We start from the raw sequence: 16,346 nt of genomic DNA, 5'->3' as shown, positions 1-16,346 counted from the left end.
GTCTCATGCAGTGAAGTGCTGAGGACCTTGCTGGGGTTCATGAGGGTTCCAAGTTCCTATTAAGTTACTTGAGTTTGTCCTGGAGCCTGGCCATTGCAGCCTTTAATTTACATGCTTTCTTTTAAGTAGCAATTGTGTGGTTTAATCACTGGGGGGTGGGGGTGGGGGCGGGCCTGCCAATCATCTCCATCAGTGCACTTGGCAGATGACACCTGCAGCACTTGCCCTGCGCCTCACCAACAGGAAAGGAAGTCAAGGGATGGAAGCATAGAAACCATTCACAGTGATTGTCTCTAAAGTTGAGGCTGCTCTTACCTCAAAGAAAATACAAGATTTTATACTCTTTATTATTCTGAAGGCAAATGTGAATGAGGACAACATGAATTTATACATGGTAACAAAGTAACAATGTTTTTATAGTAGCAGAAGAAACAAAGTCATAAATGAAGGCATTTTCAAACTACGTTGTGGAAACACTGGGTAGGTCAGTTCCAATAGCGTAGACATTCTCTTTGTAGTCCCATGATGTTATCTGAAGACATTCTGAGTCTTTGGCTTGGGGAGAGCTGGAGAGCTGTTTGTATATTCCCAAAGGGTTTACTACATAGCCACAAGGATGTCAGGTCAAACAGGAGTGCACAGTAAATGGCCATTTGTGGGGCTCATGATAGCCTGAGACACTTTGTTTCAGGGCCTGTGATGTTGCAGCTCTCCACAAGCCCTGGGGTTCAATCAGTCAGTCATACAGAGGTTTTCTTTTGGAAACCTCAGTTCACAGTAAGACAGTACTATACTTTTTTTTTTTTTTTAATTAGAAAAAGAACACACCAGAAAGCAAACATGTGGGAGAGCCATACAGCAAATGAAAGCAAGGCTTTTCTTCAGCATGCCGTTTTCTGTTTGCCTGTTTAGATCCTACAAAATACCACGAGTTTAAAAGTTGCCCGGAAAGTGCACGAAACCTTACGCCGAATTATAGCAGGATTAATTGTGAATCCAGACATGACGGCAGATGCTCTCCTGCTGCTCAGTTACGGTTTGGTCAGTGAAAACCTGCCACTGCTAACAGAAAAGGAAAAGTAAGTTTGGGGAAAACTTCAAGTTAAACCACTGGCTTGTGAGCCCTTCACTCACCATCTCTTAGGTGTGCTAATTTAATAATCTGATGCAGTGCAGAACAAAAATTAACCTGAGCACATCAGTGGATGTCTGTAATCCTAGTGCTCAGGAGGCAGAGGCAGGATTGTGAATTTGCAGTCAGCCTAGTTTAGATAGCAAAATTCTTCTTAACTTGGTGTTGTTTGGGCTGAGAACTTTCCAAGTTCTTCCAAGTTCCACTTTAACATAAGACTGGGTATTTGGTTTTTTGGATTTTTTGTCCTGTGTAGTGGTGCACACCATTAGTCCCAGCACTCAGGAAGCAGAGGCAGGGGATCTGAGTTCAAATGTAGCATGAACTACAGAGTGACAGCCAAGACAGCCAAGTTACATAGTGAGACCCTTTCTCAGAAAATGAAAAATGTAAATTGTTTTTCTCTTAATGAGGTGGCTATGAATGATAGCAGCCTATTAGCTCCCTACCATTCTCTGCTGACAGTTTAAATATTTACTGAATGGCAGGATGGATTTGAAATACATCCCTGTTGTTCTGATAAAAACAGGCATAGAACTTAAGTGATCTGAAAATACCTCATGCCCATTCTTTGGATTTTGCTCTCTGTTCTGAAAAAAAAAGACCCCTTGGTGTTTATTTCCAGATTGCATCCCCAAGCTGTATCCTCTTGCTGTCTGCCTTCACTCAGACCCATTACTTAGTCTAGGAATTGCTGTAACCCAGTCATCTGCAGGGAGGGAGGAGACAAAGCTGGAGTAACTGCGCCCCGCCAGTGCTGCTCGGTTCTCCAGGAGGCCGATGACAGTGCTCTTTCATTTTTCCCATTGTGATTAATTGACAGAAAGCCGGCAGCCGCTGTGCCTGACGCTCGACTGCCACCCCAGAGCTGCCTTCTGCTCCCTGCAACTCCAGTTCGAGGTGGGCCAAAAGCTGTCGTGAGCAAGAAAACCAACATGCACATACTTATTGAGTCTGGGCTTCGGGTAAGAATTTTCCTTACAGCTTGTCTCCTGTTTAACCGTCTGCAGAATCTTGGATGCCACCTACCTCCTGTTCAAATGCTGCACCGTAAATTACTATTTGTCTCTACCAATACTTCTAATACAGTGCCCCTCTGGCCAACCTGAATCTCTATGTAGACCAGGCTGGCCTCAGAATTGGCAATGTTCACCTGCCTCTGTGTCCTGAGCTTGGATTACAAGGGTACACCACCATTCTTGGCCTTTTCTTTGACAATACTGTTGTCTCAGTTACTATTCTGATCTAATATTTATTAGAATTTCACTATATGCCAGGCGGTGGTGGCACACACCTTTAATCCCAGCACTTGGGAGGCAGAGAGGCAGGCGGATTTCTGAGTTCAGGGACAGCCAGAACTACACAGAAAAACCCTGTCTCGAAAAACGAAAGAAAGAAAGAAAGAAAGAAAGAAAGAAAGAAAGAAAGAAAGAAAGAAAGAAAGCAAGAAAGAAAGAAAGAAAAAAGAATTTCACTGTATTTTTTAAGGTGATGAGATATTTTTAAAAATCTGATCGTTCTTAGTTCCTGGGGCTTACCTTTTTCCTGGTCCTTTTGGGCTGCAGGCTGCAGGCTCCTGCTGTACCATCCCAACATACACTGCAGTGAGCCTGGCTTCCTTCAGCTCTAAAGTCACTCTTTGAGTGTTCTAGATAAGCGCAGGCACCAGGGCTATTCTGGTCATTGCTATGCCCTGTGCGTGGAGCCAGTGCTGGAATCCCAGTAGATGCTGGGTGGTCATTTGGTAAATAGCATCTTGGCTGCAAGCTGAGTTCCCACAAGCATGGCTTTCTGAGAGTCACTTCTTAGATTTCTTTCATTTCTTGTTTTATTTTGAATAGAAGCATCTTGAAATATCATATTCATCTGTGCAAGTTAGCTCCTTTACCTCATCCAGCTAGTCATTATGGAGAAATAATGTAAAATATCCTCTTCAAACCTTTTAGCTACTGCACCTGAGTCTAAAGACTTCCAAGATCAAGTCTTCTAGTGAGCATGTGCTGGAAATGTTGGACCCTTTTGTGTCCATCCTCATAAACTGCCTGGGTGCCCAGGATGTGAAGGTGAGTACTGGTCCGTGTTGGAGCATTTGCTCCTTCACAAGGGCTGCACTGTGGATACTGAAATTTGCCTTAGGAACATTTACTTTTCTGTCCACTTGATTGACAATAACTAGAGGGTCATGTGGAAGAAGGCTTAGCAGAAAAGTTCATAATGTGTGATCATAAGGACCTGAGGTGAGATCCCAACATGCACATAAAACAGCACCACACACAAAATCCCATTTGTGTGGACAGCCGTGAACATGGTTGAAAGTCCTTTTATTACACTACCTAATTTGATTCTCAGAACACCCTCGGGGTATCCCCAGGGCACTGACCTTTATCTTCATAGCGGTCACCATCGACATCATCCTAATGACTTCATCTCCGACTCTGTTGAATCTCGAGGTGGATTGTTTCTTTTTGAAGATTGACTTTACTTTTCTTCACGTGTATGTATGTCTACATGTGTATCTGGATGCCCGAGGAATCCAGGAGAGAGCAGAGGATCCCTGACAAGCTGGAGTTTCAGGCAGTTGTGAGCTGTTTGATGTGGGTGCTAGTAACCAAACTTAGAGCCTCTGAGAGAGCAGCAGACTACCTCTCGGGCCCCAGTTTTGCTTTTTTTGTTTTGTTTTGTTTTGTTTTGAATGAATCTTATGCACAGTAGACAAGTGCTGTACCACTGGGTTGTAGTCCAGGCCCAAGGCAGATGTTAATGGGCAAGCTAGGGTTGGCTGGCAGGGAGCCATGGTCTATGTGATGAACCTCTCAGAATCCAGAGCTGCCATCTTCTTGACAGAACACCTGCTACACAGATGCTGGGAGGTTAGCTACATCACATGGGCTATTGCTTAGAAAGATGACCAGGCTCTTTATATCTCTTCATAATCCAGCCCTGTGTGGATGCCATTGTGCTAGAGGGAGTGGATTAGGTATTGCAGGACTGTCCGACCCTGGGAGTTTGGGGACTCTGTGATCACCGAGTGCCAGCACACTCTTCCTGTCCTTTTACATAGTATGTAACTGGGAAATGTTACATGTTCTTAGGCCTAATTTTAAGCCTCTTGTCTCTTCTTAACACAGAAGTTATATGTGTATTTATGTTTGGGCATTTGAAACAGACTTTTAACTATGTAGCCCAGGTTGTCCTCAATTTCAAGATTGAAATTCCCTGCCTCAGCCCTCCAGGTGCTGAGATTACAGGATGAGCCACCACACCTAGCTAATGTGTATTTGTAATGCCCAGTGGTTCACAGGGAATGCAGATCAGTGGTAAAACATCTACCAAGCATGTGAAGGGCCCTGCATATGATTCTAGGGCTTCACAAAAGCTGGTGGCAGTGGCAGCAGTGCTCATGATACTCAGTAGGGTGTATATATACAAATACACACACACACACACACACACACGTACACTCGTATATAGAACATGTTGTAGAAATTATTTTATCTAAACTGGAGGTTTCTACCCTGCCTTTGACCCTTTTGTTCTCAGATAAAAGACATATCTAGTCTTTATATTTACAATAGCCTTAAACAGCACAATAGTTGGGTCAATACCTACCCTCTATGTTATTAGAATCTATTTTCCTATTGATAACCCTGAGTTACTACTCACTATTGACTATGTTTCATCTGGATTCCTCTTAACACCAGTTGGCTGGTCCTCAGGGCTGTGTTCTTATGGTTCACCTAACCTTCCTTTTCCTGTGTCTTTTTCTTCTCGCGGTCCTCTCCCAACCCCAGGCCCACAAACCTGAACCCACCTGTGTCTCTTCTGCCCAGCTAGTGGCTGTTGGCATCTTTACCTAACAATCAGAAATAACTTGGGGTCTATGTACAGACTCTCATCTCTGGGGAAACCAGTCTTGGGGACCCAGTGTTAGCATTAGAATATAAGCAGCATCAGGCCAACTCACTGTAAGAACACAAACAGTAAAGATTGACTTCATCAAGATGCCATTCTAGAAATTAGAAAAGCTATTTTAAATTAATTTTTAAGAAAACAGTCCTGAAGCTGTCCAGTTTCTCCAAATCCCTAAGAACACGGTAAATGAGTACCTTTTGTTTTGACTTGTGAGCTTCCTTTACCTGCTGTGACAGGGAGTCCTTTCTTCTACCACAGTAAATGAGTGACTTGGGCCTGGAGAGGTGGCTCAGCAGTTAAGAGCAGTGCTCCTACAGAGGACCTGGGTTCTGTTCCCAGCATCCACATGGCTCACAGCCAGCACTCCAGTTCCAGAGGGTCTGATGCCTTCTTCACTTGGACACATAAAATAATATAAACACATTTTTTTTGTTAAAGAAACAAGAAACTTACACTTTGTGGCCAGATCTCCCATAGTGGGCTCAACGTATCTCAGCTCCTTGCCTGTGTCCTAAGTCATAGTTTTGCATTGTTTTCTCAGGTGACCACAGGAGCTTTGCAGTGCCTCATCTGGGTCTTGCGCTTCCCTCTGCCTTCCATAGCAACCAAAGCAGAGCAGCTGACGAAACACCTTTTCCTCCTGCTGAAGAACTATGCAAGAGTCGGTGCTGCCCGGGGCCAGAACTTCCACCTGGTCGTGAATTGTTTCAAGGTGAGAAGAAGAAACAGTTACAGTTAGGGAGAGCCAAGACCAGCGTCATCAGTTAGGGAGAGCCAGGACCAGCGTCATCAGTTAGGGAGAGCCAAGACCAGCGTCATCAGTTAGGGAGAGCCAGGACCAGCCGACATCAGTCAGGGAGAGCATCAGTCAGGGAGAGCCGGGGCTGGCATCTGCATCACATCTTCTCATTTCGTTGGACCCTCACCTTGGGTGGCTGCTGCTAACTCCACTGTTTTGACTTACAGTGTGTGACCGTCGTCGTAAAGAAAGTCAAGTCTCACCAGATAACTGAGAAACAACTGCAGGTTCTCCTGGCTTATGCTGAGGAAGACATTTATGATACTTCAAGACAAGCCACTGCGTTCGGTCTTCTGAAGGTATGATGTTGCCAAATGTTGGTTTTGGACATTTATGCACTCAAATCAGATCCTGAGAATAATATGGAGCATACTACTTAATTGATGAAGGTTATTATGCTTTTGATAGTCAGATATAAGCTAATATAGTATTTTTAAGAGAATTATTTGTTTATGTACGTGGGTATTTTGTCTGTATGTATGTCTGCACAATAGAAAGTGGATTGGATCCCATGGAACCACAATTATAGATAGTCAGTCACCATGAGCCACCATGTGGGTGCCGGGAAATGAACTCAAGACTTCTGGAAGAGCAGCCAGTGTTCTTAACCATGGAACCATTTCTCCAGCCCCTACTCTATACTGTATTATAGTATTTAAACATCTATAGTTACCTTCCCAGAGGGGTTGGGATTGGTCTCAATGGTAAAAAACTAGGGTGTGAAAGGCCCTGGGTTCAGTGTGTACTGTTGTGTGCACACATTCATATGTATGTATGTACATACATATGTACATACATGTTTATCCAAGCCCAGGGAGCTATGTACAAACTTAATGCTCTAGATTATCATTTGGAGGGTCCTTTGTTGTGCTTAATTTGATGAACTATTAGTTGCTTTTTCTTTTGGTTATTTTCATTGTGTTTGAAAACCACCTGTGACCACTCTAACATCGTGCCTACTTATTTCCATCTTTGCATAAAATTTGTGTCTTTCCTTTTATATTTTAGGCTATCTTATCAAGAAAATTATTGGTCCCAGAAATTGATGATATCATGCGGAAAGTATCCAAGTTGGCAATTTCTGCACAAAATGAACCTGCCAGGGTCCAGTGCAGACAGGTGTGTAGACAAAACTTCTGTAGTAACTGTTGGGCCACTCCCTGCCAGCTTTGGCTTCTATAGTTAGAGAGGTGACCCTCTGCCTGGATTCTGAAGACTGACTTGGATAATGCTGTTGCTGAATCTGAGTCTCAAGCTACTAGAGGAGGCATCAGTGAGGCGTGATGGAAGAGTAGGGCTTACTGTTCAGGTGAGGTAGTAGACAGTAACAGAAAGTAACTTCAGAAAGTAACCTTTGTGTTGAGCAAGAGCTGAGCTTACTTCAGAGCAGAGCACAGATGGCGAGGCAGGACCTTGTGGTCTGGTTAAAGATGGAGGCTTTGAGGCTGGTGGGAGAGCTCTGTGGGTGAAGGTGCTGGCTGCAAAGCCTTATGACTTACATGCAATCCTTGGAACCAAGAAGGTAGAAAGAGAAAACCACTCCCACAAATTATCCTTTGACCTCCACATACACACTATGACCCAGGTCTCACACACACACATTAAATAAACAAAGAAGCATTTTAGTGTGGGGATAGTAAGCAGTCGCTGTGGTCCTCAGGCAGACAGGTGACGTGATAACATTTGCTTCTATATCTGTCCATCTCTACTCTTAAGAGTATCATGTACCATAGCCAAGAGGTGATGTCAGAGTTGCAGTTTTGTGCAGGGTTTAGGCTGCTGAGGAGGGGCCAGGTGGAAGAGAGGAAGTGAATCCCTAGAAACAGAAAATTGCTTGACCACAGAGGGTCAGCTGCTGTAAAGCACTAGCATCTGCCCAGGACTTTGCATACACGATCTCTGATCTTCATGTTGGCCTGGTCTGCTCTCACTTGCTGTGATAGGGAGGGAGTCAGTTCCTCCACACCAAGCAATAGGATCTTGTGCTTTATTCATAGTAATTCCAAAGTGGGCTGTATGCAGCGCAGTATTGATTCAGTCCAGCCACAGTCACAGTCCGCACCGGCTGTCTAGCGTCTCTGTTTTAGCATCAGGAAAAAGCAGACTCTGGAATTTTAAGGACATGCCTGCGTTTTCCCCATGTCTTTAACTACGGCTGAATACTGGCAGGTTAAAAATGAAGGCTGGCAGGCTAGGCAGCTCGGCAAGTGAAAGCATTTGCTGCCAGCCCTGATGGTCTGAGTCTGATCCCTGGGACCCACATGATGGAAGAAAGAACTCCTGCAAGTTGTCTTCATGCCTCCGTGCATGTGCGAGTATACACACACACACTAAATAGATCATTTAAAAACAAAATTACAGTCTGGACCAGAAAGTTACTTAAATCTTTCTGTGCCACCACGTAATTTCTACCACCTACTGTGTGAGGACATGAAAAGAACTAAGCAAGGGTTAACAGTACAGTAGTTACCTGTAAGTGCAGTAGTTACCCCTGTTGGAGGTAACCACCTGACAGAAGCTTCAGATGTGCAGGCTTAGGTTTGGAGCTTTAACCATGTGGTCATAGGTGGACCTGCCCTGGAGTCAGACCTCAGTGAGTGACATGGTGACAGGAAAGGGCACAGATCTAGGCTTAGCAGACAGCTTCATCCAGAGTTGGTTGGAAAGCCTGACTTGGTCAGTTTGTCCCTCCTGTGAGTCCCAGACAGCACCGTAGCAGATGGGAATCCTGGAGACATAGCTCAGTGGTAGACTGTTGGCCTGGCAAGCCCTGTGCCCTGCATCTTGTGTCTCCTGCCTTATAGGGAAACGAGGGGAGGGGAGGGTTGGGTTCCTGCCTGGACAGACAGGCTCCACATAATCGGCTGTGTGCTTTGTTCTTAGGTTTTCCTGAAATACATTCTTGACTATCCCCTTGGTGAGAAATTGAGACCGAACTTGGAATTCATGCTTGCTCAACTGAAGTAAGCACAGCCATGAACTATATGGAAGCAGAGGGTGGTTTCTTCTTGGCTTTTAGTGTGGTGACAATCTTGGAGGGACAGCCTGGGTATGGTGGCAGTTTCTCTGTGGATGCTGCTCCTTTGTTCTTGGCTTCCCTGTCATTTCTGTGAGATGCTTTTCACTCAGTCTAATCAGTCTACTTAGGAGAATGTTGGAAACCCAACACACTCCATCTAAACTTGCATGGCTGCTCGTTGGATGATGCAGTCACTGACATGCAGGGAACGGAGGAGTTCCAGTTGTTAAGAAATAAGCTGATAAACTGATACATTTTAATTTCAAATAATCATGATATACTGAGTCTACCTAACATTCTTGCCCTAGTTATGAACATGAGACAGGAAGAGAATCCACTTTGGAAATGATCGCCTATCTGTTTGAGACCTTCCCTCAGGTACAGTTTGCACATGGGCTCTGGGAGCCTGGCTCTGTTGTCACACGCCCACAGTGGTTCCACTCTCACCGGTGCCTGTGTTCCCACAGGGACTCCTCCATGACCACTGCGGGATGTTCTTCATCCCTCTCTGCCTGATGATGGTCAACGATGACTCTGCCACGTGCAAAAGGATGGCATCCATGACCATCAAGTCCTTACTGAGCAAGGTCAGCCTTGAGAAGAGAGACTGGCTGTTTGGTCTAGTTACCTCCTGGTTTGAAGCAAAAAAGGTTAGTGTTGCTTTTGGTCATGGTTCAGCGACACATTTTTAGCTTTGGTGCATAGTTTATGTCAGAATGTATGCTAGATACACTGTTAACGCCCTGTCCCAGATAGCCTTCATGGTGTGTGATTATGCAAGCAGTGTGCTCTTAAACTGACACAAGGTCAGAAGCTGTAGAGAGTAGCATATGTTACGGTGTTAGCGGAACACCCCACTGTGTGAGCCTGACACGTCTGCTTCCAGTTCTGTTCTTCGGTTTCTGGAGTGTCACTGTCACCGCTGCCCGTCTTCTACTGAGCTCATGTAGGATTTCATTTCTTTTCCTCCCTCTCTTTGAAAATGATAGTTTGATCCATCCTTGGTCTGGTTGATCCTACACCCACTCTGACTTCCACCCCAGGCCCCGTTTTGCTCTCGTATGACATGTTTCATCTTCCCTGTTCCTCTCCTTAACTTCTTTGTTCCTCCCTCATGGGCCCTTTTCCAGTTTCCTGTCGTCCGCTCCCAGGTAAAGGACCCACATAGGAGGGCTAGCCCATGACACTCATCCGTATTGTCTCTGGTGGTGACAGTATCTACCTTTCTGTAATCCTGTGTACTCTTGTGTTTTATATATATATATATATATATATATATATATAGCGATTAAACAGACAACTAGCTGCCCTGGCCTGTGGTTTATTTGTGGAAAGTGAAGGAGTTGATTTTGAGAGAAGGCTTAAAACTCTTCTTCCTGTGATTGAAAAGGAAATTGATCCTGAAATTTTTAAAGATGTAAGTAATTTGCTACTACGTACTGAAATTTGGGAACTGTTTATCAAAGCACTCAGGTTGAGTCAGTATACCTAGTACTGTATGTAAACATGTAGTTTTTGTTAGTAAAAGCCAGAATTCAGTCCAGCCGGTAAAGGGAATATTTCCACAATAGAGTGTTTACCCAGCATGCCCCCAGCACCACAGAAACAAGCCAGGAACAGCCTGGGGTCGTGATGCACAGCCGTAATCCCAAGGCGGCCTCCTGTCATGATGTACAACCATAATCCCAGGGGCAGCCTATTGTGGTGATCCCAAGCACTTGGGAGCCTGAAGCATAGTTAGGAGTTTGACACCAGCTTGGCATGCACAGTGAGATACTATCTAGAAAGTAAATGGGGCTGAAGGCAAGTCATCTTCCATGATCTATGATGATCAGAGACCCTCAGCTAGAGCATCGTACTCCACTGTTGGTTATCACAGCTGGGAGGTGGACTTGCTATTGGTGAGAGTGCTAAGGGGCTAGGGGCAATGCCTTGCTGTGGTTGGGCAGCCTAGTAGAAACATACATGCTAGAGAGACGTGCACTGGGAGCTGCAGGGTCATTATGTCAACTGACATGCATTCTCCGTGTGTTTAGATCATAGAGGAGACAGAAGAAAAGGCTGCAGATCGCCTGCTGTTTGGTTTTCTCACACTGATAAGTAAACTCATCAAGGAATGCAACATTATTCACTTTACCAAGCCCTCTGAGACTTTGAGTAAAATATGGAGTAAGTATTTTATTTAATCTAACAACATAGTAGTTGGGATAAAAGTATTGAAAGCACTTGAAATTTGAATAAGAACACTACAGAGAGTAATTTTTTTTTAACTCCATAAGGAAAAAACATAGACACAAAGGATCCCATCAGGTTATTCCACTGAAATGTTTCTTTTGGAGGGAAAGGATATTTCTTTGTCACTAGTACATTTTATTTATGAAACAAAGGATATTAATCTTTGAAAAGGTAAAAGTTGAAGTGCTGTGTGGTTTCTTTCATATGCTCCTTTTCATGCACACGCGTGCACACACACACACACACACATGTTCCTTCCTCATCCCCTTTCCTTCCTGCTAAGATGTGACCTACAGTTAAGAACTCTCTTTGGGGGCCCTTGTTAATAAAAAGGAGTAGAGGGAGGAAGAGGGGGTAAGAGCTGGTGGGGCTGAAATAAAAGTAACAGAAATCTTAAAAAGTTATTCCTTATAGTCATTGTTCGCCACATGGTTTGAGGTCTGCACACACAGTGTATTTCCATCCAGTCCCTTTATGAAGTAGGTGTTTTCCACAGTGGCTTTTCTTCCTAGAGACGCTAGTATCCTAGTGTATTCAGCCAGCATGTCACAACAGCAGTACAGCTCAGTAAATGCCCTTTTCACTTGAGGACATTAAATTACTATGTACTATATAGAACTCTCTAAATGCACAGTGTAACCCCAGAACTTTAACCTATAAATTCAGATTACTCAGTATATGGATATTCACACAGAATGCTGTGGTTAAATGGCTGTCACATTAGACATGTAGTTTTACCTGCCAAGATCAGTGATGGAGAGAAACCTTGTATCCGGCCTATCACTGAAGCACTGTGAGTTCTGGTGAGGTGGGCTGCGGCCCAACTTACTCTGCATGACTCCAGCCTCCCGGGAGCCTCTTCTTCCTCTCTAAGATAAAGCCACAGCTCTCCTTCACAGTCGTGGTGACTAAAGGTCACCATAGCTCACACCTAGTAGAAAGCGCTGAGAAAGAAATGAATGCTTTCTGTCTCCAGTTTCTTTTAGAATTAAGCTTGTATCTGTATACATGTTTACATTACTGATCTATACAAATGGCCTGAGAACAGCATCTTATCTCCTGGTTCTGAAACTAGGCCCTATGGCACCACTCATACGGGCTTTCATGTATATCTTCAGCATCATTTACCAGACAGTTAACGTCATAATTGTTGTCTCTTTACCTCTTCTCCCCGGCTTCTGTGGCCTGGAAAGCAGGGACAGTCATTTTCCTCTTTAGCTCCTTGGTCCAAGCCCATGAGAGAGGCTCCATGGATGCCCCCATTCATGTCACCCTCCAGGGAGTGAGGAAATCAATCAATCAGGGTACCTGAGAATGCATTTTGCTTTTTCAGGTCATGTGCACTCTCACCTCAGACACCCGCACAGCTGGGTGTGGCTCACAGCAGCCCAGATTTTTGGATTGCTCTTTGCCTCTTGCCAACCAGAAGAGCTCATACAAAAATGGAAAGGCAAAAAGACCAAAAAGAAGACCTCAGACCCTGTAGCAGTCAGGTTCCTAACAAGTGACCTTGGCCAGAAGGTACCTTTTTTTTTTTCTTTTATTTTTTTAAAGACAGGCTGGATGTAGCCCTGGCTAGCCTAAAATCAAGCTGACCTGAGAGTTACTGTGACCTCCTGCCTCAGCCTTCCAAGTCCTAAGAGTTGCACCGCTCCATGCCTAGCTTGTGTTTGTTGTTGTTCCTTGTATGTTTAAGGTACAGTTTCTCTGAAACAGTTTTCTCCCCTTCTAACCTGAGTGAGATGTATGGACTGGTGTGTGGACTATTTGGGACTCACCCATGGGTGGTGTATGGACTGTTTGGGGGCAGCTCGTGGGTGGGTGGGAGAAACTCCAGCTGATTCATGACTTGCTGCACATGGAATTAATAGTAGTTTAGTTTTTTGGGTTCATTGGGGCTGAGGGTTAGTTTGGTTTTGAGACAGGATTTCCCTAAACATAAAGGAGTTATGGAACTCACAGTCCTGTATCCCAGGCTGGCCTTGAATTCACGGGGCTCCTCTGGCTCAGGTTCCTGTTGTGCTCAGATCTCAGAGGTGTGCCACCATACCCAGCTGTTACACGTGACTGGGGTTTGTTTGGTTGGTGGATTTTTTATTTTTGTCTTTGTTTTTTAATAGCCTAGCAAATGTGCTGTCTGTCTGCTGATGTCTGTCTGTCTGTCTGCTGATGTCTGTTTCTTTCACAGATGAAGAGCATCTCCCTGGCTTCATGCCACCAGCTGCATTCCAAATTCTTAGATGAGGCTCTAGGAGAGCAGGTAAGAGCGTGTGGAGTCATCTCAGGATAAGAGGGCCAACAGCGTAGGCTTGCATTTGGTATTTGCTTTCTTTTGTTTTTAGCCAGCTCTAGTGTCTGGCATATTTGATAAATTGTAAACATCTACTCCAGTGTACGTGCAGTTATACATGCATGTCTCGTTGACTCTGGGATCGATACTACAATACCTCTCGGCTTCACCACCATTCCCAGTTCTGCTTAGTGACCAAAGCTTTAAAGGGGTTCATTGAAGGGTTAGGAGTTGAAGTACAACCTGATAATGAATTTCCTCTCCACCCCTGGAAGTTAAAGAGGAAGGATGCTGTTCACAGTCTGACCTAAAATTGGTGTCCTTAAAAACAAATACATTATCCCATCATTAAAAATAGTTTATGTACTTCCATAAGAGAAAATGTAATTCTAGACGGTATAAGAGCTCATGCCTGTAATCCCAGCCCTAGAGAGGCTGAGGTAGATGGCTTGCCAGCAGTTTGAGGCCAGCCTGGGGTACAGGTCTCAACTCTTATCTTTAAAAAGTAAATGGTAGCATGGTTTACTTTAAAAACTGAACAGCCATCAGTGCCTGGTGCCATGCTTACTGCCTCTGAGGACTGTACCTTAGGCCCCAACAAGCCACACTTGTTTCTAACCTCCCCCTCTGCACTTTTAAGGTTGTTAAGAACTTACTGTTCATAGCAAAAGTCTTATATTTACTGGAACTTGAATCTGGGAACAAGCAAGGAGAGTTAAAAGACTCAGAAGAACAGGACACTTTAGCAGATGCTCTGGCCAGAGAGGTGGCAGAAGAGAAGGCTGGTGCAGATGGAAAAACGGAGTCTGACAGAGAAGAACCCAGCAAGCCAGCCACACTGATGTGGCTGATCCAGAAGCTGTCCCGAATGGCTAAGCTGGAAGCGGCCTATTCACCCAGAAACCCCCTAAAGGTACAGCAGCAGGACAACTGAAAGTCTTTGTTGTTCATTTGTTACTGTTGTCTAAGAAGGGGTCTCAGCTTACTTCATAGCTCTGGCTGGCCTGGAGCTCTGCCTGCCTCTGCCTCCCAAATGCTGGCATCAGAGGTGTATGCCACCACGCCTGGCTCCTGTTTTTCACACAGGGCAGTTGGTTGCTTGATTGCTTGGTTGCTTGGGTTTTAGTTTTTGGAGAGAGGATTTCTCTATGTAGCTCTGGCAGTCCTGTTAACTCAGTCTGGACCAGCCTAACCTCACACTTAGATTTGCCTGCCTCTGCCTCCTGAATGCTCAGATTAAAAGCTTGCACTGCTACGCCCAGCCTGCCATGGGTTCTGACTCATTTGCCTGAACTTGCTTTATTATATCCTAGGCTGGTATGAAACTTGTACTTGTAGGAATCCTGCCTCAGCCTCCAAGTGCTACATTTAGAGGCGAGTTTGTTTGGGGGCTTGAGGTTTTTTGTTGAGTATTTTAATGTTATTTGTGAGACTTTCAAATCCTTGGGATTTTATATTTTGAACCTAATACTGCAACAATATCTGTCTCAAAATAGAGTGAACTCTGCTTTTCAAATGACCACTGCTTACATGACTGAATGTTGAGCAGAAACATTTCAAATGAAAACACTGTCTTCTTTCAGAGAACCTGCATCTTTAAGTTCCTCGGTGCCATAGCTGTGGAGCTTGGAGTAGACCGGGTAAAGCCATATCTCCCAGTGATCATCGCTCCCCTGTTTCGGGAACTCAACAGCACCTATTCAGAGCAAGGTAACCCTGCCATCTCTGTCCTGAGGTCTGCTCAGTGAATGGTGTGGTGTTTGACTCATGAGGCAGATGGATCTTGACAAATTCAAAGCTTAGCCAAGACTACACAGTGAAACAGAGTCTCAAAAAATGTTTCCCTTGTACAAAATGATGACTGTACTGTCAGGCAGGTTTGGGGTATTCTAAACCTCACAATAAGCTGGACAGGTGTGTACCTGCAACCCCAGCACTTGGAGGCTCAGGCAGGAGAACTAGGAATTTGGAGTTTGCTTGGGCTACATGGGGAGAGTATCTCAAAAAGGGAGGGGAAAAAAAAACTTTTTAAACAGTTTAAAAGACAGAGGAAGCAGATTTGATGTTAGATCCCAGGTTTTCATATTTTGCTTATTCACAAATACCTCATAATCCAAGCCTAAATAACTAAGTAATAGAAAGAAAATAGAACTTAGTGTATGGTTTCATTGAGATCTTAGCCATTGGTCCTAAGGTTCTTACACCTAATGCTGTAGAAAGCCGCACATTTAGAGCACTGATTTTAGCTGTGCAGCCCAGTCCATCCTTTGCTCACTGTACTTCATGTTCATATTGGAGTGATGCTCTTTGGTGCCCAGAGTATTCACAACAGTCCATTCTGTTTGTTAGGGACTCGGTATACATCTTAATTCCCATGGTATTTGAGAAATAAGCAAACTCTGTGGCTGATTTGCAATTTATAAAGAGAGGGAGACATGGAGGGTAGGAGAGAATACAGCTTCTAAGTCTGTCTTCACAAAAAAATACTTGGGGCACAGCTAGGCTCTGACCTGTGCACCAGAGGCCAGAGAAAGTCTAACCTCTTCCACAGCTGCAGAACTGAGCAGGCTCACAGAGCTAACCCAAAACACTGCCGAGGTCCTAGGTTACGTGAATGTCTTCATGGCCACGTTCCTGGTGTCTTGTTGCACCAGGCTAAGATGGAGGCTACAAGGCCATACGCTCCCATCTCAGGCACTCAGAAGCCAGTTTCAGATTTGTGTTGAATAGTAACAGTCATAACAACACAGGACTTTAGATGTTACTTTGATGTGTGATTGCCTCTAATCTTTTCTTTCTGTGTGATTAGACCCTGTGCTGAAGAATTTATCCCAGGAGATCATAGAATTACTCAAAAGGCTGGTTGGACTGGAGAGCTTCTCATCAGCCTTTGCCTCTGTCCAGAAACAGGCTAGTGAAAAGAGAGCACTGCGGAAAAAGAGGAAGGCCCTAGAGGTGA

At 44.5% G+C, this 16,346-nt stretch overlaps 1 protein-coding gene across 1 annotated transcript in view; it reads left to right on the top strand.

Annotated features, from left to right (window-relative positions):
- Positions 1 to 16,346, top strand: part of Utp20 (UTP20 small subunit processome component) — an 89,658-nt gene that overhangs the window by 70,013 nt on the left and 3,299 nt on the right. The window contains exons 46-61 of the mRNA XM_076919926.1: positions 913 to 1,079; positions 1,956 to 2,097; positions 3,079 to 3,195; positions 5,586 to 5,756; positions 6,011 to 6,142; positions 6,852 to 6,962; positions 8,727 to 8,806; positions 9,171 to 9,240; positions 9,330 to 9,512; positions 10,148 to 10,279; positions 10,899 to 11,031; positions 12,431 to 12,618; positions 13,286 to 13,357; positions 14,028 to 14,300; positions 14,971 to 15,097; positions 16,197 to 16,342. Coding sequence (XP_076776041.1) covers positions 913 to 1,079; positions 1,956 to 2,097; positions 3,079 to 3,195; positions 5,586 to 5,756; positions 6,011 to 6,142; positions 6,852 to 6,962; positions 8,727 to 8,806; positions 9,171 to 9,240; positions 9,330 to 9,512; positions 10,148 to 10,279; positions 10,899 to 11,031; positions 12,431 to 12,618; positions 13,286 to 13,357; positions 14,028 to 14,300; positions 14,971 to 15,097; positions 16,197 to 16,342 — 2,244 coding nt within the window. The remainder of the gene's footprint in view (positions 1 to 912; positions 1,080 to 1,955; positions 2,098 to 3,078; positions 3,196 to 5,585; positions 5,757 to 6,010; positions 6,143 to 6,851; positions 6,963 to 8,726; positions 8,807 to 9,170; positions 9,241 to 9,329; positions 9,513 to 10,147; positions 10,280 to 10,898; positions 11,032 to 12,430; positions 12,619 to 13,285; positions 13,358 to 14,027; positions 14,301 to 14,970; positions 15,098 to 16,196; positions 16,343 to 16,346) is intronic.

Source organism: Arvicanthis niloticus, chromosome 22, assembly GCF_011762505.2.
Source record: "Arvicanthis niloticus isolate mArvNil1 chromosome 22, mArvNil1.pat.X, whole genome shotgun sequence".
In the NCBI taxonomy this organism is placed as follows: Eukaryota; Metazoa; Chordata; class Mammalia; order Rodentia; family Muridae; genus Arvicanthis; species Arvicanthis niloticus.
The sequence above is the reverse complement of the archived record's forward strand: the minus strand, read 5'-3'. Positions and strand labels throughout refer to the sequence as shown.